General features: G+C 39.4%; 1 protein-coding gene across 1 annotated transcript in view; it reads left to right on the forward strand.

The window, feature by feature from the left end:
• PLCH1 (phospholipase C eta 1) overlaps positions 1-25,862 on the forward strand; it is a 330,067-nt gene that overhangs the window by 194,810 nt on the left and 109,395 nt on the right. The window contains exons 6-7 of the mRNA XM_007943576.2: positions 17,194-17,287; positions 20,348-20,551. Of these exons, the coding sequence (XP_007941767.2) occupies positions 17,194-17,287; positions 20,348-20,551 (298 nt within the window). The remainder of the gene's footprint in view (positions 1-17,193; positions 17,288-20,347; positions 20,552-25,862) is intronic.

Consider the following 25,862-nt stretch of genomic DNA (forward strand, 5'->3'; position numbering starts at 1 on the left):
TTGACTGCTAACCAGAAGGCTGGTGGTTCAAACCCACTAGCCACTCCTTGGAAGGAAGGTTGGGCAATCTACTTCCATAGTGATACCGCCTTGGAATCCCAAGGAGGGGTCGCTATGAATTGAAATCGACTCCACAGCAGTGAGTTTAGACCATGGTAGAATGTGATTGACTAGACCATGATACACAGCCTTGCTTACTCTGTGACTATGATCACTATTATTTAAGCTTTCATCCTTGATTTTGTGAGTTATAAAATACTTTTGGTAGTAACATGGCTTTTGCAAGACTAGTGTGAGGATTAAATGAGATACAGGTGAAATCCACTATGTGTTGCCTGGCATATTATCTGTTCAATGTATGATGATGTTTATTTAATAGCGCAGAGCTATTATAATACTTTGTTGTTAAATTCTATACATGACTAGAATTTTTTCCTATTTCACCTCTTGGTAATCTTTCACTTTACCATGTTACCACAATCACATACATTTTAGTAGTAAAAGATTGAGCTTTAGTGAACTTTGTTTTTAGTTTCTTAAGAATTACGTCTTAAGAATTAAGAATGCTGATAGCATCAGCAAAATATTTGAGCAAAATCACTTATTTCAGTTAGTTTGATAATTTGTCAAAGGTGGAAATTTGGTAACAAAATAACTGTAAGACAGAAAATGGACATGGAAAAATTTTTATTTTTTAAACAAAAAACATACCATCTCTACTCTTCAGTTTCCTGCTTTTATAACTATTTCTCCATTCTTACCTGGAAAGGCCTTCATAGTGAGGTGGAAAGAGGCTGAGACCAGGCAACTTTATTCCTAACACAAACAGGAAGCCTGGGTTGGATAATCTTGGGCAGATCAATCATTATTGTTTCCTGGCTTTGGTTCCCTGATCTGTCTAGAGTGAAAATGGTATCTGCCTTTCCTGTCTCACAATGCTAGTTGGGGATTGACAAATGATAAATATGAAAGCCCTTTGACAGCTATTCAGAAGTGCAGCAATGTGAGGAATTAAAATTAAAGTGTTTAAAGCTACTGATTTCAAATTCATTTGGGCCAGTGGAATTAGCCCAAATCATTTGAATAGGAATAGAGGATGCTACTTGCTAAAGGGTTTCTTCCCTTTTTCTCTTTGTTGTGTTGACATTCTGCCAGTCAGTTTTAGTTGGGGAAAACAGAAGCCAGTGTTCTGTGCCATCTGCCCCTGGCAGATGTATCCATTTAATTTCCTAAATTAGCTTGAAGCTGTACATGGACATGACCTGAAAGAAATTTTAAAAAATTTATTAAAAAATTGTCATACAGCAAGAGGCAAAAACCAAAAAGAAAAATATTAATATATTGAAAACTTTCATTTATATATATCATCAAATATATTAAGCATCATAAAATTAAAATCAAGCATAAATTAGAAACATATTTGTAACATAAAAAAAAGAAGATTGAATTTCCCTAACATGGACAATGATCTCATAAACCAGTGAGAGAAAAAAAATACTCTAATAGAAAAATATACAAAACATTTGAAAAAAATTCACACAAAGGGAAACCTATGAAAAATCTTCACCCTTCATTAGTAATTAAAAAGTGTAAAACACAATCAAGACACCATTTTCACCCATCAAATCAGTAAAGGTAAAAAAAATATTACCAAATGTGTCAATTTTTTTCTATTTTCAGTGAAGCTATGAATTGATCCAGTCTTTCTATAAGACAGCTTTATTCCTAACAAAAACATTATTACTTATAAAGCTTTAGCCAAGCAATTTACTGATCATAATTTATCCTAAGGAAATAATTAAGCAGGTACAGAAAAAAATGAGTTATAAACTTGTGCATTTTGGCATTCTTTAAAACAGGGGGAAATTGGACACACCTGTATATGTAGCAAGGGAGTCATTAGTCAAGAGTTCTGTTTTAAGCTTTAAAACTGAATTTTTACAATGGGACTGTTCCAAGAGGATTTGACAATTCATGTAATAGTAATTCAGTAGTTTCTGATGGCATAAGATTGGTGTAGACAATCTTATGTGTATTCAATTTTTATAGGTTTACTCAGTTATGAAATGAACTATCACTGTGGGCCACACATGTTGTCAAGGATTAGGTGAAAATAAATATTGGCCCATGGGTCAGATTTTTAATTTACTGACAATGTGAAAATTGAATTTATGTCATTGACAGGTCTAATTGCTGTCTAATTAGGACTCTGTCCTTCAAATATGGATATGATAAAGGAAATTCTCACGAAGAGGTTCTAGTTAAGGAGGAAACCAGCTGGCCTCAGTTACTCTTTCATCATTTTCCTATATCCACAGATAAAAATCCACCAGTGTTTGGTTTCAAAGCACCAAGTTTGGTTGAGATTTTTTCCTTATAGCTCCCCCTCCCCCTCCTTGCCTCATGTTTGCCAAAGAACCACCTATTTCTCTTCAGAGTTACTTCAAAGGAGGCAAGGAGGCTGCATCTTCTGACCTCCTCTAACCCCACAAGAAGAAGACAGAATCACCATCAGTAGCCTAAGGTCTATTCCTACAAGGCCAGACATGCTGCCTCCCTCCAGCCCTTTCACCAACTGTTCCTCCCACAGCACCTACCACCTCTCTGCTGGGTTTGATAATTCTCTACAGTGGCCACAAAGAATTCACAGATTATGGGGTTTATTAGGGAAACAATAGGCTACAATTCAAGTTTAGAAAAGCACTCCGTCTCTCACAGCTGGCTGTCTCCCTTAGCACCTGGCAGTCTCAGTAGCACATTGCTTTCTCGGAAGTACATGTTTCTTGCATCTGTCTCTCAGGAGTGCGTGCCTCTCATGTCTCTCTCTCAGCAGCGTGTCTCTCATGTCTCTCAGCATGTGTCTCACATCTCTGTCTCAGCAGTGTGTGTCTTTTATGTCTCTCTCTCAACAAGTGCAGTCTCTCAGGAGCGCGTTTCTCTTAGCAGCATGTCTTTCTCAGCCAGCAGTCAGAGACTCCATTTGCCTCTAGAAGGCCTCCTTTTGAGTCTGGCAGTGTGGCCAAACTAACCAATCCCAACATCAGAATTCTATACATCTGAGAGAGAGAGAATTCCCAGAAGATTGCTTTGTGCCACTCAACAGAAATACCTGAGGTGGATAACTTTAATAATTAGGAGCTACTCGGTTGCTCATGGCAAATTCTACCAGAGAATTTACAAACACTTATGGCTAGAAAAGCCACACTATGCAATTTACTACACTGCAGTTCCTATTCATTTCTTGATATTGGGGATGAGTATTGTTTCAGTTTGACCCTTTGCAGAGAGTTGTGGTTCAGGACTGATAATTTGCTTTTATTTCCCCATCCTGCTTCTCAGCTTCCCTTCTTAATAAGCTTCTATTCTCCCTACTTCCGTAGTGATACTGCCTTGGAAACCCAAGGAGAGGTCGCTATGAGTCGGGGCGACTCCATGGCAAACAACAACAACAATTCTCCTTTTGAAGAGTCTTAGGTGATGCAAATGGTTAAGTGCTTGATACTAGCTGATATCATGCTTGGTAAAGTAGAGCTGCAGGATCTAAATAAAGGGAGGGAGATAATAGGCCCCACCCCAAGATGGAGGAAGTGGGGGAAAAGCTGAGGATGAGATAGAGCCATAGGGCCCAGGTAAGGGGAGGGCAGAGAGGTTTTGAACAGCTAAGGGAGACAAATTTGTCTGTCAGTTTGTCCTACTGTGGTGGCTTGAGTTTTACTGTGAGGCTTGAGGCTGTGCCTCCAGTGTGTCAAACACCAGCAGGGTTGCATGTGGTACACAGGTTTCAATGCAGCTTACAGACAAGGAGAAAGGAATAGGCCATCCACATGTCAAAGAACTGGCCAGGGAGAACCTTATGAATAGCAGAGAAAGACTGTCTGATACATCACTAGGCAACTTTATGAATAGCCTGGAAACATTGTTCGATATAGTGCAGGAAGATGAGCCCCTTATGTTGGAAGACACTCAGAATATGACTGGGAAGAAGCTGCATCCTCAGAGTAGAACTGACATTAATGATATGGATAAACTAAAGCTCTTAGGACCTCCATTTGCTGATGTGGCATGACTCAAATTGAGGAGAAACAGCTGCAAACATCCATTAATAATTGGGACATGGAATTTACAAAGTATGAATGCAGGAAAATTGGAAGTTGTAAAAAATGAAATGGAATACATAATGCATGCCTCACTAGGCATTAGTGAGCTGAAATTGACAAATTTCAAATTGACAACCATATGATGTACTATGCTGGCAATGACAATTTGAAGAGGAATGGCATGGCATTCATCATCATAAAGGATGTTTCAAGATCTGTCCTGCAGCACAGTGCTGTCAGTGATAGAATAATATCCGTGTTCCTACAAGGAAAACCAGTTACTACTACTACTATTCAAATTTATGCACCAACCACCAAGGCCAAAGATGAGGAAATTGAAGATTTATATCAACTTCTGCAGTCTGAAATTGACTGAACATGAAATCAAGACATGTTAATTATAAGTGATGACTGGAATGCAAAAGTTAGAAACAAAGAAGAATCACTGGTAGTTGAAAAATTTGGCCTTGGTGACATAAATAATGCAGGAGATCGCATGATAGAATTTTGCAAGATCAACGACTTATTCATTGCAAATACCTTTTTTCAACAACACAAATGGTGGCTATGCACATGGACTTCACCAGATGTAGTACACAGGAGTCAGATTGACTATATCTGTGGCAAGAGGCAATGGAAAAACTCAATATCTTCAGCCAAAACAAGGTCAGGAGCTGATTGTGGAACAAACCATCAACTGCTCACATACAAGTTCAATTCGAAGTTAAAGACAATGAAAACAAGTCCAAGAGAGCCAAAGTATGATCTTGAATATATCCCTCCTGAATTTAGAGACCATCTAAAGAATAGATTTGATGAAGTAAACACCAATGACCAAAAACCAGAAGAATTATAGGATGACATCAAGAACATCATCCATGAAGAAAGCAAGAGGTCATTACAAAGATGAGAAAGGAAGAAAAGACCAAAATGGATGTCAAAAGAGACTCTGAAACTTGCCCTTGAGTGGAGAGAAGCTAAAGCAAATGGAAGAAATGACAAGATAAAAGAGCTGAATAGAAGATTTCAAAGAGCAGCTCAAGTGGACAAAGCCAATTACTATAATGAAATATGCAAAGACCTGGAGTTTGAAAACCAAAAGGGAAGAATACGCTCGGCATTTCTCAAGCTGAAAGAACTGAGGAAAGAATTAAAGCCTTGTGTTGCAATATTGAAAGATTCTATGGACAAAATATTGAATGATGCAGGAAGCATCAAAAGAAGATCAAAGGAATATATAGAGTCACTGTACCAAAAAATCTGGTCAATCTTCATCCATTCAGGAGGTGGCATATGACCAAGAACCAATGGTACTGAGGGAAGAAGTTGAAGCTGCACTGAAGGAAGTGGTGAAGAACAAGGTTCCGGGAATTGATGGAATACCTATTGAGATGTTTCAGCAAACAGATGCCCCACTGGAGGCACTCAACTTGTTTATGCCAAGAGATTTGGAAGACAGCTACCTGGCCAACTGACTGGAAGAGATCCATATTTGTACCCAGTCCAGAGAGGTGATTCCACAGAATGTGGAAATGATGGAACAATATCATTAATATCACATGCAAATAAAATCTTACTGAAGATAATTTAAAAACAGTTGCAGCAGTATATTGACAGAGAACTTCCAGAGGTGCAAGCTGGATTCAGAAGAGGATGAGGAACGAGGGATATCTTTGCTGATATCAGATGGATCTTGGCTCAAAGCAAAGAATACCAGAAAGATTTTTTACTTCTTTTATCGACTATGCAAAAGCATTTGATTGTGTGGATCATAACAAATTATGAGTAACATTGAGAAGAATGGGAATTCTAGAGCACTTAATTGTACTCATGAGAAATCTGTGCACAGACCAGGAGGCTGTTGTTCGAACAGAACAAGGGGACACTACATGGTTTAAAATCAAGAATGGAGTGTGTCAGAGTTGTATCCTTCCACCATATTTATTCAATTTGTATGCTGAGGAAATAATCTGAGGAGCTGGACTATATGAAGAAGAACATGGCATCAGGATTAGAGGACAACTTTGCTTGTTGTATGAAAGTGAGGATGACTTGAAGCACTTCCTGATGAAGATTGAAGAATACAGTCTGCAGTATGGATTACATCTCAATATAAAGAAAACAAAAATCCTCACAAATGGACCTATAAGCAGCATCATGATAAACGGAGAAAAAATGGAATTTGTCAAAGACTTCATATTGCTTGGTTCTACAATTGACACCAATGGAAGCAGCAGTCAGGACATCAGATGACATATTGCACTGGGGAAATTGGCTGCAAAGGATCTCTTTCAAGTGCTGAAAAGCAAAGATGTCTCCTTGAGGCTGAGTTGCACCTGACACAAGCCACAACTTTTTCAGTCACCTCATATGCATGTGAAAGCTGGACAATGAATTAGAAAGACTGAAGAAAAGTTGATGCTTTTGAGTTGTGGTGCTGGTGAAGAAAGCTGAAAGTACCATGGACTTAAAAGATCTAACAAATCTGTCCTGGAGGAAGTGCAGCTGGAATGCTCCTTGGAAGTGAGAATGGCCAGACTTCATCTTGTCTACTTTGGTCATGTCGTCAGTAGGGACCATTCCCTGGAAAAGGATGTCATGCTTGGTAAGGTGGAGGTTCAATGAAGGATGGGAAGACTCTAAATGAGCTGGATTGACATAGTGGCTGTGGTGATGGGCTCAAGTATAGCAGGGATTGTGAAGCTCCTGTGGGACCGGGTATTTTGTTCTGCTGTGCATCAGGTTGCTGTGAGTCAGAGATGATTTGTCAGCACCTAACTATGAAATAACAACAAAGTAGAGGGTCAGAGAAAAAGGAGAAGACCCTCAATGAGATGGATTGACACAGTGGTTGCAGCAACAGACTCAAGCGTAACAAGGATTGTGAGGATGGCACAGGACCGGGCAGTGTTTTGTTCTGTTATGTGTAGGGTCACTATGAGTTGGAATTGACTGGACAGTACCTAATAACAAATAAAAACAACAACACAAGCTGAAAGTTTGGTGGTTCAAACCTTGTACATATGGGCTTGCCATGAGTGGAACAGCAAGCACCACCATCTTCCTTTTATCCTTTTGTTTCTTATGGATTGGGAAGGGAGGAAGAAAAGGCAGGGATGTTGAAACACTCTATTAGTCTGAAAAACCTTCTAGCTATTACTAAGAGCAAAGGCTTCCTTTATAGATAAGACAAAACAGCTTTCCTCTGAAATATGCAAATATAGAAATGTGTTTCCATAGCTCTTCTGTTCTTATGCTAGAATGTCATTTTTTTAATTGTAAATTTCTCTTCCCTCTGCCATACATTAACCTTTTGTAGTGTTTCAAAACTTTGACAATTCTTTTTTTCATGCTAAAATATTTCTGGGATATTTCTGATCTAATTGCAAATCGCCCTTGTGCCTTCTCCCTTCATTACCCTTCATTGAATCCAGAATGGTTTGGTGAGGGTCACAGTCATTCTAATCGCACCATCTTATGAGAAACAATTACAGACTTTTCTTTGTTTATAACTACCCCTTTTTGGTGCTAATGTACTTTTATTTTATTTAGCATTTTACTCATCATAATAATCTTTCTGTAAGAACTGTTTCTGAATTCCTGTATAATATTGCTTAATTATTTACAATTAAGGCAGTTGAGAAACTTTTCAAGGTAATTATATTGTGTAATACTTCTGCCTTCAGTACAGTTCCCAAATGACATTTTCTTTGGAACAGTCATCTATTCAAAGGCTGTGATATTTATAATTTAATTTTAAGATCAGTTAGAAGTAACCATTTTGGGCAGGCAAATCATTATTGTAATTGTCTTATTCAGTTGAAAATTGAATGAACATTCACTTAGAGATGTTTTTCCACGCCCTTCTGAAATTACCCAAAATACAATAAGGGTACTTTTTGTTTCTCCTCTGTGTAAAACCAAAGAGGCCCAGCGAAAAAAAAAACAAAAAAAAAAAACAGGAGAGGAGGCCAGAATAACAGAATAACAAAATTTTTAAATCTACTGCACCTAAAGGAGACCAGGGAGCACCAACCCATGCCTGCAGAGTGAGAGGCCACAAAGCAGCTCCATTTAACTAGATAACCACCAGCTTCCCTTGTATCAACTCTGACTCATGGTGACCCCATGTGTGTGAGCGAAACTGTACTCCATAGAGTTTTCAATGGCTGATTTTTCAGAAGTAGATTACAGGGCTTTCTTCCAAAGCACCTTTGGGTAAAAACTTTCAACCTTTTGGTTAACAGTTGGATGTGTTACTGTTTACACTACCCAGGGACTCCTTTTATCCATCAGAACCCCAGAAAACCTCAGGAACTAAAGTTCAGGTGATACTTCTGAAAGTAAGAGAGAAAGAAGGATGGAAAACATGGGCATTGGTTGAAAATGTGTTTAATAAGTAATTTGATGGAATAGGCAGACAGACTGGACAGACCCTTTCCTTCAAAGAAAAGGGAAAATAATTAGCAGAGATACAGAAGATAATCCTGGAGCCCAAGCTTTGAAGGGAAGGATATAGAAGTGGACTAAACTCCAACTAGTAGAAGAACTTGTATGCAAACACCAAAAAAGGAGATGTATGGAACTGCAGTCTGTCAGTGATCCTGACAGCACAGACAGCTTGGATATTGCCAAGTGGTGTTAGGACCTAAAAATTAACCTAAAAACTGGCCCTGCTAGCCAGGGGCTGCATGGAGGATGACACTGGTGGTTGGTGAATAAAAGTGGAAGAAGCGAAGAGGAAGGTGGGCTGAGCTGTGGACTTTTGCCTGTCTGGATGGTGCAGCCATTTTGAATGTTTACAAGCAGTTTGATTATTTTGGATATATTGAAGCAACAGCATTCTCCCAGATTCCAGAGACTTAAAAATAAGCTTAACTTGCCGGGAACCACAAGAACATTTCCTACGCCAACAACTGGAAAGTTAACAGAGGTCTAAATACAACAATGTCACAATCTCTCAGAGACAAGGGACCATCACAGTCCAAACAAAGAAGCAAGATAAAGTGGTAGAAACAAGGGAGCAGGATACAGACAGGATACAGACCCAGGACACATCCCTGAGGAAGAAGCAGCATTGAAACTCCCTGATAAGGAATTCAAAAGAATTATATTTAGGTATCTTCAAAGGATTGAGAGATAGATCAAGGAAAACACTGACATAATTGAGAAAAACACAGACAAAACCCTAGAAGAATTTTGGAAGAAAATACAAGAACAAAATGACAAAATAAATGAAAAATTAGAAATGATACAAAATTTACAGATAGAAACCTAGAAGATTAATACTACGAAAAAGAAAACAAAAATCCTCACAACTGGACCTATAAGCAGCATCATGGTAAATGGAGAGAATATTGAAGTTGTCAAAGACTTCATATTGTTGGATCTACAATTGACACCGATGGAACCAGCAGTCAAGACATCAGACGACATATAGCATGGAGCAAATCGGCTGCAAAGGACCTCTTTCAAGTGCTGAAGAGCAAAGATGTCTTCTTGAGGACTAAGATGCACCAGACACAAACCATGTTATTTTCAATTGCCTCATATGCATGTGAGAGCTGGACAATGAATAAAGAAGCCTGAAGAAGAGTTCATGTTTTTAAGTTGTGGTGCTGGCAAAGAATGCTAAAAGTACCATGGCCTGCTAAAAGATCTAATAAAGCTATCCTGGAGAAGTGCAGCCAGAATGCTCCTTGGAAGCAAGAATGGCCAGACTTTGTATCACCTACTTTGGTCATGTTGTCAGATAGGACCATTCCCTGAAGAAGGAGGGAAATGTCCTCAACAAGATGAGATGTTGACCAAACAACTGGGTACCCTAGTCTAACCAAGTTGACACATAAAATTAACCATCATAAGACACTAATGAGAACAGGAGATGAGGGAAGAAGGGGGGCTAAGCAATGAGCATTTCAAATTTCATTATTAAGAGATTTTGCTGGATTAAGAAACCAAATCAAACACCCACTGCCATCAAGTTACTTCTAAGTCATTGCCATCCTATGGGACAGAGTTGAACTATCATGTAAAATTTCCAAGATTATAAATCTTTATGGGAGAGACTGCCTCATCTTTCTCTTATGAAATTGTTGGTGAGTTTGAACCACCAGCCTTTTGGTTAGTAGCCAAATGCTTTAACCCCTACACCACCAGAGCTCCTTACTCTAGGAGTCCACCCTTACATTGGAGGGAGGGGAAGGGAGGGAAAATGGATGGATAATTAAGAGACAGGTTTCATATGGGTGAAGGAATTTAAAAAAGAAAGAAAGAAATAAGATTAGCTATTAGTTGATAGGGAACTCTGGTGGTGCAGCGCCTAAGGCATTTGACTGCTAAGCAGAAGGCTGGTGGTTCAAACCCACCAGCCACTCCTGGAAAGGAAAATTGGGCAATCTACTTCTGTAGATATACTGCCTCAGAAACCCAAGGTGGAGTTGCTATGAGTTGGGTTTGACTCCACGGCAGAGTGTTATTAGTTGATAGTTCTTGAAGCTAGGTTATGGGCACATGGGGGTTCATTGTACTAGTCTTAGTTTCTGTTTGAAATATTTTACAACAAAAAATAAATATATAAATAAAATAGCAGAGAAAAAGAAAAAGAGTCAATACTTAATACCTGAATTTTGATAGAAAGTGGATTTTTTCCCCTATTAAATTCATAATCTTCCTGGAATGACTACTGAGATTTTCACCAATTCAACAAATATTTTTTAAATGTAGTGTTTTTTGTTAATACATTTTATTTATATCTTGAACTAGAAACATATTTTGACCTCACTGGTAGTTGGCTTTATCTTACGATGACAGTGCCTTTTTCTTCTTTTGTCTTTCTTTGTCTGTTTCTTTCTCTGTGACAGTGTTTTGATTTTTTTGTTTAGTTTAGATCTATGGGCTCCTGGTATTCTACCTGAGTCCTGATCAGTTTCCCTACATCCGTTTCCCTACAATGCCCTAGTAAACTGAATAGCAGCAAAATGAACTGAGTCTTGCCATGGTACCTAAGATTTTTATCAGTTTTGTCCTTTTGTGTGTGTGTGTGAGCAGTTATTTATATTTCAGATTACTTGTGATAAATATTTTAGGCTATAACATATGAATTAATGAGCTGTTCAAAGCCTCCCAGGGTCAGTACAGTTCCTTGGAGTGTGGTTTCACTTATTTATGGTATTTTCAGGTTGTACCTGGTAATGTGGACCTCTGACTATAGTAAGATTATAAACGTTACTCAAAGGATGCATTAGTCATTATGCAATTAGTTTGGAAAAAATTAACAATAACATGTGTTCTTTCAAAAGGTGAAAAACAGTCATATACTAGAGCTTCTTTCCTCTGAAATAAATTTAAATTCTATTAAATAAACTGTTTAGAAGAGTTAGATTTTCCTAAAACGTAAGTATTGCATTTAAGAGATGATGGAACCTTCGAGAAATGTAATTGAAAATAAAATTCTGGCTTATAAGATTAGCTTCCTGTATCATTATTCATTGGTGCTTTTAAATGTCACTGTTAGAGTGTGGGTCTGAATGGACTTTAGATCAAAATACCACACCTATTATGTTGCTGTTTCATTAAAGAAATTATTCCTGAAGGGTTTTACTTTTCCCAGTGATGTTGTCTAAGCATGTAATGTTCATTACAACCATAAAACTGACTCACTAACATTAGCATACACTGCCTCAGAAGGAAGTTTGGGCAATCTACTTCTGTAGTGATTCTGTCAGGGAAACCCAAGGAGGGGTCGCTATGATTTGGATCTAACTCCACAGCAGTGTTTGCTTGCTGTTGCCTTTTTGGTGCCACATGTTGTTCTTATGGATATTGATTCATTTAATCATCACTATTACATTGTAAAGTAGCCACCAAAACCAAACCCTCTGCCACTGAGTTGATTCTGATTCATAGCGAACCTATAGGACAGAGTTGAACTGCTCCCATAGGGTTTCCAAGGCTGTAAATCCTTACAGAAGCAGACCGTTTCACCTTTCTCCCTAGGAGTGGCAGGTGGGTTCCAACCAGTGACTTTCTGGTTAGCAACCCAATACCTTAACCAGTGTGTCATCAGACCTCCTTCTAAAGTAGCCACAGAGAGGTTAAGTGACTAGCTGAGGGTCTCTATTAATCATATAAGCTAGGCTTTGAGCACAGCAGTCTAGCTCCAGAGATCAATGTTGTGCTAGCTGCCTCACCTAGCTTTTCATTGTTATTTTCTCTTGCTAACCTTTGTGTTGTGGGAGCTCTGATAGCGTAGTGCCTAAGGCACTTGACTGCTAACCAGAAGGCTGACGGTCAAACCCACTAGCCACTCCTAGGAAGGAAGATGGGACAATCTACTATCTGTAGTGATACTGCCTCGGAAACCCAAGGAGGGGTTGCTATGAGTCGGGTCTGACTCCACGACACATAACAACAACACAACAACAACCACCACCTTTGTGTGGAGACCCTGGGTGGAACACATGGTGAGTGCACTTGACTACTAGCTGAAAGTTGGTGGTTTGATTTTGGAAGAAAGGTTTGGCTATCTGCTTCCAAAAAATCAGCCACTGACGGAGTGTAGTTCTATTCTGATACACGTGGCATCTCCATGAGTTGGATTCAATTAGATGGTAACTGGTTTGTAACCTCTGTGTTCTTGAATGGATGGAAAACAGATGAGACACGCTGCTCCACACTTAACAGTGCAGAAAGGCTAGCAGTGAATAGATTACACAATGACACATTTGGCTCAGAAAAGTGAAACAGAAGTAATGTGTGATGGAGAATTCTGAGAAATTTCAGGGCCATTTTTCATATTGAGGGTGAGTAAAATGTTGTAAGCAGTAACATCAGAACCTGTCTAAATCCATGCGGGATCATGAAAATCAAGATCAGCCCAAAGCTGATCCCTGTGAGATGGTGATCAGACATACCTCATTCTCCAACTGTTTTACCAATTCTGACACCAGCCATTCCCCCCCACCTCACCCAAGCACTCTCTACTTCTCCTCTGCATTGATAATCCATTTCAATGACCACACAGAACTCACAAACTACTTACAGTTAAGTGGCTTATTGAGAAGATAACAAAGTACAACTTAGCATTAGGAACAGGAGGCATGGAGGCAAAGTCTGGAAGGCTCCCCCAAGGACAGCACATTCCTCCCTTCTTCAGTGCAGGACAGCTCCCTTAGCTTCTCTCATGACTATAAAAGCAAGCAGGCCCTTCTCTCTGCTACACCCCCCCCCCCCCTCAGTTGTGCAGGCCTCTTCTCTGCCCCCTGATGACTGGCTCCTCTCTGACCATCTCAGGGCAGTCTCCTCTTGGCCCTGCCATTTGTCACCACCAACTCTGCTGCAGGGACCTTTCTGGGCCTGTTGCTGTCTTCAGTGTTACAGACCTTGACCCATGTTACAGCTCTTTTAGGAGGTTCCTTGCCTCCACTGTCTCTGCTGCTTCTTTCTTCTCTCTCCTTTCTTCCTTCTGCTTGTCTGCTTCCTGTCTGGAAAATCTCAGTTTCAAGGCATACCCTCCTACCTGGCCCACAAACTGACCAGCCCCGCTTGGTAGGCCACAGGTACTTCATTTGCATAGTAGGCTATAGTAAGTTCTCGTGCATATATTGTATGCACAATTCAGTTGCATATATTGTATATTGACTGATCCCTGCAAGTGCATGAAAACCACAAATCGGGGTATAGCCCAGGGCAGGATGCAAAGACCAGTGGTTTACAACTTCCTCAGGAAATGTCAAACAACCTGGAAAAAAGTAAAAAACCCCTTGGAGGAGAAAACTAGAGCAAAGGTAACTCCTCAGGGTTTAGGGAAAAAAAAATCTCTTAAGCTGTTTATCCAAAGAACCAAGGCAAAAAGACACATAAAGGAACCATTTTACAATAGGGTAGCAAGCCTGCTGTGGACTTGGATGGCCCTTGGTTTGGTTCCCTGGGTTGTTCGTATCTGTAAATGTGGAGAACTGAGATCATGGAGCTTTGATGTTTATTTGTATTTGTCTATGCTTTTTGCTAGGTTAGTTGTTGGGGTTGCTAATAGCATACTTTTTAGAATAAGACTCTTTAAATCCTTGCAATGTTATGACATCATTGATGACAAACATTCCCGTTGTTCACTTCTCATGTTTCATAGACACTATTTTTGCTTCTTTATTTTGATCTTAACTTAAGAGTATAGTCTCTATGTCTGGGATAGCTGCTGGTCTAGAAGTAATCTGACAAAGTAAGAGGCCTGGAAATATGTAGCCAATTGTGAAAAATTACGTTTTTACTTTTATATTTGTGATTTCTAGCTCTAGTGATTAGGAGCTCTGGTAGCATAGTGCCTAAGACACTTGACTTCTAATCAGAAGGGTGACAGTTCAAACCCACCAGCCACTCCTTAGAAGGAAGGTTGGGCAATCTACTTCCGTAGAGATACTGCCTCAGAAAACCCAAGGAGGGGTTGCTATGAGTTGGGTGTGACTCAACAGTACATATATAACAACAGCAGCTCTAGTGATTCTACATAGTTTGAGAAAATTTATAAAAGTCTCAAAATAAATTTGTTTTATTTTAAAATTATCAGTTAGCTCTTCTAAGATTGACCAACATCAGTGAACAACTGCTAATAGCTCTACCATAATTGGGAATAGTTATACTTAACCTGTTAGTGCCTGCTGCTATCATGTCATTGTGTATAATAGAAGCAGTATAAAAGCACCATCTGTGCCCTTGGACTGCAGTTTTTCCATTTTTCTTCACAGGATGGAGTTCCATTGTATTAGGATTTTTAGATGATTTCTACAATGTTACATTTAACTAGGACCTTGGTGTAATTTTTTAATGGATTTTTATTTTTAAAAATTGTTATAGTATTAAAGTATAACTTATAGCATTGTCAGTGATGTTATTGTTATTTTTATGTAGGTGGTTCTTAAAAAAAATCGTTGAAAATGTATTTATCAACAAATATGACCTTATCCCAGAGTACTGTTATAAAATCTAAGAGTTTCTTTTACACCTTCTATATTGGGTACTCTGTCCATGAGTATTCTAGCTAAGAATATGGTGAAGAATGATTCTGCATGTAGCTCATGGAACATCTGAGACACTCTTCTGGTTATCTAGTGCCATTCTGACAAAAATATACCACAAATGGTATGGCCTTAACAAACAGGAGTTTATTCTCTCACAGTTTGGAGGCTTAAAGTCCAAGTTCAAAGTGCCAGGCTCTAGGGGCTGTGTGAAAGCCCCTCAACCTTGGGCTTCAGCTCTGCCTCTTGCTCCCAGCCCACTGAAGCTAGAGGCTTTTCTTCACTCAGGCAGCTACTGACTGCTGAGGCTAATAAGGCCAAGGTCGATAAATAAAATGGCACAGTTCTGATGTTACCAAACCACATGGCAGGCCATTCATTCAAGTCCATTGTAAGTCCCAAGGTTAGCAGAGCATGTAGGCTGCTGAACAGCGACACAGCTACATGCAGGGTCCAAGTGTACCATAGGCTAGAGACCATTCCCAAGGCTTCTCCTTATATACAGGAAGCAGACCACATCCCAAAGGCAGCTACTTGTGGTAGATTCCACCATGGAGTTGATTGCCAGTCTCATCATGGGGAATAACTACAACCAGCTGCCCAGCCATTCAACCAGGTCCAGCCAAGTTTACATACAAACATAAGTACCACAGACACTTATTAAATATGCAGTTCTCATAGTCATTTAACTGTAATTTAAAAAAATCCCATGTAGACTTTTCTACTTTTTATGTAAATGGACATGTGATATTTACATATCAGTTCAGTAGTTTATAATGCTAGGCACCCAATCGGAAATGGGTCTAAGAATTTATAGCTAGCAGAAATGACTAGATGTATGTAAAAATAACTATTATATGAAGTTAAAAGCTCTTATGATTCAGTGGAGGGTTAGTCACACAGGAGAATACACCTAGAAATACTGTTTTAATAGGTAATGATTTTCTTTCTAAATGTATTTATGATCAGCAGACTTCAGCATTTGCATAAGAAACATTCATATTGCATATAGCTAAGGAGCTCTGGGGGAGCTCTGGTAGCATAGTGCCTAAGGCATTTGACTGCTAACCAGAAGGCTGGTGGTTCAAACCCACCAGTCACTCCTTGGAAGGAAGATGGGGCAATCTACTTCTGTAGTGATACTGCCTCAGAAACCCAAGGAGGGATCGCTATGAGTCGGGTCCGACTTGATGACACATAACAACAACAACAAAGGAGCTCTGGTAGCATAGTACCTAAGGCACTTGACTGCTAACCAGAAGGCTGGCGGTTCAAACCCACCAGCCACTCCTCGGAAAGAAGGTTGGGCAATCTACTTCTGTAGTGATACTGCCTCAGCAACCCAAGGAGGGGTCGCTATGAGTCGGGGCTGACTCAATGGCGCATAGCAACAACAACAGCACTAGCTTATAGTGAGTGGCTTTTTTGGCAACAGATTTGTATTGGTTATTGATTTTATTTTATTAATTTTATTGCATCATGGAGAATGTTTATCTAGTAAATGAAGGGCAGTTTTCACCAATTAAATGTGAAAGATGCATAAAAAGACTGAGATCATGATCGTTTTCTTCCAAAGGTAAAAAAGCTGTAGTTACTTCATATAGTGCACATTGGACCACTTAGCGCTATATTAAGTGTGTGTCAAAAATCAGTATATGTCTTTGTAGTGTAGGGCAACGTGGACCTTTATTTTTCTTAAAAGGCATACATATCTCATGCAAAACTATAACATAAGATCTCATTTCAGGAGAGTATTCATTATAATTATATTTATTACATAGGCCAATATGTATAATTCTATATGTTACTCAGACACATTTTTGAATGTGTTCCAGAGGGGAGAAATTCAGATTTACTCTAGTCTAATTGATGAATGGAATTGCCATGAGGCAAGGAGAGGTTATATACCTAGTTAGAGGTAAAACTAGTTCTCAAATTTGATGTCCCATATCTATGAATCTTTTTATACTACCATATTACACTATCTTTAAAACAAGATAAAATGTGCCAGAAATAAAATCAAAAAAAAATTATTGGCTAATAGATAAATTGAAGGTATTTTACTAATGCTCTGTTTCGTTTAGATGAATAATGTGACAGCAGACTATTGTCTTGACATCATAAGGAAGTTTGAAGTTTCGGAAGAAAATAAGGTGAAAAATGTTCTTGGCATAGAAGGTAAAATACTAATACTCTTTAATTTCTCAACTCAGTTCACTAAATTAAGTCTTAACAACATTTTTATGAATAGAAATCTGGAGACATGTGGAATAACAGATAATTCAAAGATAAGTCTCACCATACAAGCATGTTTTCCTACAAAGAAGATGCTGTGATACTGCTTTCTCCTACTTTTGCAATAACAAGGAACATTTTTGTCTATAATGAGGTCATCTTGATACTGCTATATATGATGAATGCCGAGAAATATTTGAACTTTTCTCAAATGACTACTTTTTTGGAAATGACCTCAATCTGATAATTTCATGAAGGGAAATGCAGTTTTAAAATAAAGTAATCTAAGAAACTATCTTCATGAACATTGTTGGGTGTTGTTGAGTTGATTTTTGACACATAGCAACCACGAGTGACAGAGCAGAACTGCCTCTTAGTGTTTCCTAGGCTGTAATTTTTACAGAGGCGCTCTAGTTGTGCAGTGATTAAGCACTCAGCTGCCAACCGAAAGGTCTGTGGTTTGAATCCATAAGCTTCTCTGGAAGAAAGATGAGGCAGTCTGCTTCTATAAAGATTTACAGCCTTATAAGGCCTATGAGAGCAGTTCTGCTCTGTCCTATAGGGTCACTATAATGTGGAATCAATTCAATGGCAATGGATTGGGATTTTTTTCAATTAATCTTTACAGCAGTAGTTCACCAAGTCCATCTCCTGTGGAGCCACTCACTAAGTGAACTCAAACTGCCAACTTTCAGTTAGCAGATGAACACTTAACTGTTGCACCTCCAGGGCTCCTTGACTTCAAAGTAAATGTGTTTTTCTAAAAATTTCAGTAACTGACTTCTCATCGTTTATAGCATTTGAAATGTTAGAACACAAAGCTCATTTAGTACAACCGTGCCATTTTTAGTTGATAAAAATGAGGTGAAAAGAAATGAAATAATTTCCCTACAATCATACGGTCATAATCTAGCCATTGGGATCTTATACATAAATAATATGAATATAATTACATGTATTTGTAAGTTATATATATTTAAAATATATAGGGAAATAAATTGTAGGTTGCCACTTGAGGTGAGACTCTTCCCAGAAGAACTTGTCATCTTAATGAAGGACTACTAGGGAACCAACTTCCCAAAGAGCATCCAAAACCATTGCTTATCTTAACATTTGTAATTGCTGGCCTCCTGTTCTCCTATAGGGAGCTCTGGTGGCACAGTGCTTAAGCCATTTGACCGCTACCCAGAAAGCTGGTGGTTCAAATGCACCAGCCACTCCTTGGAAGGAAGGTTGGGCAATCTACTTCTGTAATGATACCACTTCGGAAACCTAAGGAGGGGTCGCTATAAGTCAGATCTGACTCAGCAGCAGTGGGTTTGAGTTTGTTCTCCTATAGGGAGCTCTGGGGGTACAGTGGTCAAGACATTCAGCTGCTAACCAAAAGGTCAGCATTTAGAACATACACATTTACTTTCTGGGGTGAGTGTAATTAAGATAAACAGGAATCATTAAAAATCTTGTATCATCAAAAGCCATTCTTAAAAACAACTAGAGAAGATAAACTCATTGGAGCCTTTTCTGTGCTAAGAAATGACACTTCTCTTTGGTGAGGCCCCAAAATAAAGCAATAAATATGGTTCCTAAATTATAAACAGGAGCTCTGGTAGCATAATGCCTAAGGCACTTGACTGCTAACCAGAAGGCTGGCGGTTCAAACCCACCAGCCACTCCTCAGAAGGAAGGTTGGGCAATCCTACTTCTGTAGTGATACTGCCTCAGAAACCCAAGGAGGGGTCGCTATGAGTTGGGCCAACTCGAGGGCACGTAACAACAACAACAAGAAGGAAGGTTGGGCAATCCTACTTCTGTAGTGATACTGCCTCAGAAACCCAAGGAGGGGTCGCTATGAGTTGGGCCAACTCGAGGGCACGTAACAACAACAACAACAAATTATAAACATAAAGTTGGGAAAGAAGAACTTCTCCAGAGACTCAGTGGATGTTTTCAAGTACAATCTTATCACAAAATTCTTGAAGACTTGAAACAATTTACCCTAATAATCATTCTGCTTAGGTACTTGTGGGTCAGGAGCTCTGGTAGCATAGTGCCTAAGGCACTTGACTGCTAACCAGAAGACCTGCTGCTCAAACCCACAAGCCACTCCTCAGAAGGAAGGTTGGGTAATCCTACTCCTGTGGTGATACTGCCTGGGAAACCCAAGGAGGGGTCGTTATGAGTTGGGCTGACTTGACTGCACATAACAGTAACAACAACACTTGTGGGTCATTCCTGTATTTATTCATATGTTAATGAAGGCCTTTTATCCTAGGCATTATGTTTTGAAAGACTGTAGGAAAAAATGACAGGGTTTTCAACATAATCTTTAAGCACCGATTCAAAGTTATAAAATGTTCTGGCCATTGTTGTTGTTGTTATGTGCCGTCGAGTCGGCCCCGACTCATAGTGACCCCTTCTTGGGTTTCCGAGGCAGTATCACTACGGAAGTAGGATTGCCCAACCTTCCTTCCGAGGAGTGGCTGGTGGATTTGAACCGCCAGCCATCTGGTTAGCAGGCAAGTGTCTTAGCCACTATGCTACCAGAGCTACCAGACCAATTTCATAGTCAAATAACCACAGCCTGCATTTAGGCTGTGCGTGATTCTTGACCTGACACCTCAACCATCACACTGGCAATACTGTTTTTTCAAATCAGTGTACTAACCTATCAAATAGCTGGTAGATCATTGTGCATTTAGTATAAATAAGGCTTTATTTATTTCTACTTATAAGGTCACACTGAATGATCAAAGCTTGAGTTCAGTAGCTACTGAATGATTTAGTTAGTTAGCTAATGAGTAGCTAATGAGTGCCATTTCCCTATTTGACCTGAAGCAAATCTGTATGTGCCTCAGTTTTTCCCCAAAGGCTATTCACTATCCTAAGGGTCAGTAAGATAATCACTTTGAAAGTGCTTTGACTTCTTTTGTCCCTCTTAGAGCCAATTAAGCACTTAAGCTTTGAAAGTTGTAGTACTTGACTGTTTCTCCAATTTTTCCAAAGGCTTCACGAACTTCATGCGTAGTCCTGCTTGTGACATATTTAACCCACTACACCAGGAAGTATATCAAGACATGGATCAGCCCCTCTGCAACTACTACATTGCTTCCTCTCACAATACATACCTGACTGGGGACCAGCTCCTCTCTCAGTCCAAAGTAGATATGTATGCTCGGGTGCTACAAGAGGGCTGTCGCTGTGTGGAAGGTACGTGCTCTGTGACTGAGCAGTCAGTCAAATCTAGTATAAGTAAGGGAGATCCTAGACTCCATTCATATACTACTCAGAGCTGTTTTCCTGCTTATGAACACTAAGTATCCAATATGGTTCTCTTTGACAACTGGGAGGTTATTGGTAACCTTTGATGTGTAGTTTCAGTAACATGTGAGTGGGAAGGTGACCTTAACTGCCGTGGGTTGGTGACTGTGTATTTCTTTACCTTAGTAGAAAGAATTAGTAGAAAAGAGGCACTTGATGAAAGAGTTGGGCAGTTTTGAGACATGGAAGAAGGGGAAATGAAGATGTAGGTTTGTTTTTAGAGTGGAGGAAGGCAAAGAGAAAAGAACTTTTTACCTTTTAATCCTTGTTGTCTCAGAGGATTAAGAAAGAGCCTTACCATCAAGTGTGAAGTAGATAGAAGTTGGTCAGGGGGCTGATGAAGATAAGCAAATGTTGGAAAAGCTGTCAAGGAATGGAAAATGTGCTGAGAAAATAAGCTGGAGCAGGCCAGATAATTATGGAAAACAACAAATCATCAGTTGTAATACAGATCTGCATGTTTAGATACCTGCAAACCACCCCCCACCCCACCCAGACACATCTGCTTAGATGTAAGAACAGTGAAGATAGACTGTAAAATTGATCTAAGGCTCTGGATTTCTAGGACATTGTAGTGGGTTGAATGGTGGCCCCCCACAAGACATGTCCATATCCAAATTCTTTGAACTTGTCAATGCTACCTCATTTAGAAAAGGGCTTTTGCAGATACAATTAAGCTAAGGATCTTGAAATAAGATCATCCTAGATTACCTGGATAGGTCTTAAATCTGTTAACAAACGTCCTTATAAGAGACAGAAGAGCTGAAGGACAAACACAGAGAAGTAGATGATGTGAAGCCTGAAAAGAGATTGGAGTGATACGGCCACAAGCCAAGGAATCCAACAAATGTCAACAGCCAACAGAAACTGAAGAAGCTATTTTCTTCTTGAGCCCCAGAGGGAGTGCAGCCCTGCCAGACTTTAGGCTTTTAGCCTCCAGAACTGCAAGATAGTAAATTCCTATTGTTTTCATAATTCTATTCCATCATTTGTTATAGCAGCCATAGGGAACTAAACAGTTACATTATGTATCTTTAAGATGTTGGTTTGGGCTCCTTTAAGTAATTGACAATGGATATGGTGTCTAGGAAAGGAAGTAAGGTGAATACTACTGTCAGAAAGTGAGGTTAAGAGACTAGAAGATTCAAGGAAGTGGAAGAATGGGGGAAGTTGTCATTGCATACACTCAGGGAGTTGCCATTGGTAGGTAGGATTTTAGATACAGTTACAAATGATGACAGTATCCAGTCTGTGTCCTGGAAGAACATGAGTAAAATAGATTTGAGAAGTCAAGAATAAGGGACTGAGTAGATTGTCCACATGGACATTTAACTCATAAAGGATGCTGGAGTTAGGCTGGAGATTTAAAACTATACACCACACACTTAAGTACAAAAAGAATGCTATTGAAAATGCACTTGGAAGATACAAGGAAGGTAGACTTGAATAAAGTGAGCCTCAGAGGAGGGGAGATTTTCTGAGTGTGGAAGAACAATTACAAGAGCCTAGGTAATGCCTTGTGGTTATTTTGGTTTTACAAATGAGCATCTGGAGAAAGGAAGTAGTGTCCTACAAGGTAAGCTGGTGATTAGTGCCAATAAGGAGGTTGAGGGAGAATTCCAAAAGGAGTCTGAAGATATAATGAAGTCTATTTTTGATGGATTGGGAATTCCATGTAGCATGGAGGAATTGTTTTTTGGTGGAGGTGTGTCAGCATTGGGATAACAGCTTGTCTTGGGGTAGTAGAGTAGGGTGAAGCAGTAGGGCAGTGAGATAAGATTGATAACTGCAGGGTGTTCTCTGTCAGATAGTTCTGGCTTGAAAAAGTTTCTCCTCCAAAAATGACAGTAATGTCATAAAGGTAAATGATCATTTTTAAACAATGGGCAGAAATAAAAACTATCTGTAATCAGAGCCACTAGAAACATTACAAAATGAGCTCTCTGGAATTAATGTTTGAAGACACACAGTATTTTTGTAGTAGATGTAGAGAATGCATACTAACAGTTATGACTGACAATTTAGTAGCTTTAAGCAAGTGAATAACAAACATACTTATAAAATATTAACTTTTCAAGCAACAAAAGATCTTGAGGTGAGAATCTTCGCTCAGTCATTATTCAGCTGTTTATTCATTTAGTACTCAGCACGTTTTACATGTCTAGCATGCATAGAGAGGCCCTGTGTACACAGCCTCATTGGATTCATACTGATGTCTGCAGTTATCATTTTAATTGGTGACATTTTTTGGAGCCAAGTATAGAAATTGACTTGTGACCCCAGAAGTGATAGTTAACACTAGAAAGTTTTGCTTGTTTGTTATTTCTGTCTCCCACACTTTATTTCTTCTGCTGCTCAGTTCCTTCAGATACTCTGTCTTCTCTTTTTTGTTTGCCTGCCCCAAAACAGGATCCTACTCAAATCTGACCAAGTTCCCATGACTAGCTCTTTTAACTGAATCAAACGTTCTAATTTACCAGCTTTGTTTAGGGTAATAAGAAGGAAAGCTCTTTGATTAAATATTTTTCAGTGAAGTACAAATGATCTTTAATCTTAATCGTTCTCAAGAGCTCTTTTAATTTTAAAATGAGAGCTTTTAGAAATTATCTAGAATAGGTGATGTAGAACATGGACTACATGATATTGAACACTGTGCCTTCTTTGTACAAAGGTCTGCAAGTCCCCAAAGTTACTTGACTCTCCATGTCTAGCAGGCTACCTGCTCCATCTTGATATAAGCTGAGAATATGCACAAAACCAAAACTCACTGCCATCAAGTCAATTCCAACTCATAGAGACCCCCATAGGGTTTCCAAGGCTGTAAATCTTTACAGAAGTAGATGTCTCATCTTCCTCCCATGGCACCTCTGATGGCTTTGAACTGCTGACTTTAAGGTTAAGAGCCAAATGCCTTATCCACTATGCCACCAGAGCTCCTTGAGAATATGCACAGGCATGGTGTAATTTTAAAGGACACACAATGTCTCACATGCTCTCAAATATTTCCCACACCAGCTTGCATTAGCAAATTCCTTCCTAATTTACCTCAAAGTTCCCACTATTAGAATGATCTATGACCAGATAGTGAAAGTTGAGCTACTATTTCTGAAAAGATTTTTTTTTGAAGAGAAAAATTGTTTTCTGGGAAATTAGTCAGCTTTTTATTTGTTCTATTGCCTGTTGGAAATTGCAGTTGTCACCTTAGCTTTGGACATAATGTGGAAAGGAACTATTATAATATCTGTTCCTTTTGTAGGCCAAGTCTGGGCTAAGTGCTTTCCATATATTATCTCATTTAATTTTTTTTTTTGTTTAGAAATTTCTTTTTGTTGTTGAGAATATACAGACGCCAATTCAACCATTTCTACATGTATGATTCAATGACATTGATTACATTCTTAAAGTTCCACAGCCATTCTCATCCTCCTTTTCTGAGTTGTTCCTTCTCCAATAACATAAACTCACTGCCCCTTAAGGTTCCTATCTAATATTTGAGCTGTTGCTGTTATTTTCATCACATATAGATAGTTCTTGAAAGAAGATAATGCTCAAGGCAGACATATTTTACCATTATTAGTTGTTCTTAGGTGCCATCTAGTCGACTGTGAACAAAACACTACCCTATTGTGTGCTATCCTCACAATCCTTGCTGTGCTTGAGCCCATCGTTGCAGCCACTGGGTCAATCTATGTCTTTACTTTACCAAGTTGAACTTCCACTTTGCCAAGCATGATATCCTTCTCCAAGGAATGGTCCCTGCTGACAACATGATCAAAGTAGGTGAGACGAAGTCTCTCACTTCCAGAGAGCATTCCAGCTGCACTTCTTCCAGGACAGATTTGTTAGGTTTTTTTTTTAGCAGTCTATGGTACTTTTAGGAGGTCTGGTAGTGTAGTGCCTAAGGCACTTGACTGCTAACCAGAGGGCTGTTGGTTCAAACCACCAGCCACTCCTTGGAAGGAAGGTTGGGCAATCTACTTCCGTAATAATACTGCCTCAGAAACCCAAGGAGGTGTCGCTGTTGAGTCAGGTCTGACTTGTCAGCACATAACAACAACAACAATATGGTACTTTCAGTATTCTTCACCAACACCACAAGTCATAATCATCAATTCTTCCTCAGTCTTCCTTATCCATCATAGCATACATATGTATATGAAAACCAAACCAAACTCACTACTGTTGAGTGGGTTCCAAGTCATAGCAACCCCTCTGTGGGTTTCTGAGGAGGTATCTCTATGGAAGTAGATTGTGCAGTCTTCCTTCCAAGGAGTGGCTTGTGGGTTTGAATTGCCATCCTCTTGGTAAGCAGTCAAATGCCTTAGGCACTATGCTACCAGGGCTCCTTCATATGAAGTGATTGAAAATATCACGGCTTGAGTTAGGTACACCTTAGTCTTCAAAGTCAGCTGCGTGGATCCAGTTGAGGAGAGAGAACCCAGACGTGCCCAAAGCAGCAGGGTGGGACAGTGGGAGAAAGGGGATTAAAAGGCTCAGGAACCGGGACAGAGGAGCAGTAAGCCGCAGTCACCCAGGTAAGGGTGGTACGACAGGTTTCCAACAGGGAGACAAACCTGTCTGTCAGTTTGTCCTACCATGGTGATGTGTTGATGTGAGTTTTAAGGCTGAGCCACTGGTGTTTCAAACCCAGTGGGATGCACATGGTGCACAGGTATCAGCCCAGCTTACAGACTGAGACAGACTAGGAAGAAGGAAGAGGCCATCCACTTCGCAAAGAATTGGCCAGGGAAAACCTTATGAATAGCAAAGAAACACTGTTTGATACATTAGCATGCAACTTTATGAATAGTCCAGTTAGGTTAGAAGGCTCTCAAAATAGGACTGGGAAAGAGTTGCATCATCTGAGTAAACTCAGCCTTACTCACATGGATAAGGTAAAGCTTTCAAGAGCTCCATTTGCTGATGTGGCACCACTCAAATTAAGGAGAAACAGCTTCAAACATCCATTAATAATCAGAACATGGAAAGTATGAATTATGAATCTAGGAAAATTGGAAGTTATCAAAACTGAAATGGAATACATAAAGATTGTTATCCTCGGCATTAGTGAGCTGAAGTGGATTGGTTTTGGCCACTTTGAATCAGACAACCATATGATCTGCTATGCTGGGAATGACAGTTTGAAGAGGAATGGTGTGGCATTCATCATCACAAAGGATGTTTCAAGATCTGTCCTGAA

Source organism: Orycteropus afer, unplaced genomic scaffold, assembly GCF_000298275.1.
Source record: "Orycteropus afer afer isolate SDZICR_OR568_19922 unplaced genomic scaffold, OryAfe1.0 scaffold00109, whole genome shotgun sequence".
NCBI classification, from domain to species: Eukaryota; Metazoa; Chordata; class Mammalia; order Tubulidentata; family Orycteropodidae; genus Orycteropus; species Orycteropus afer.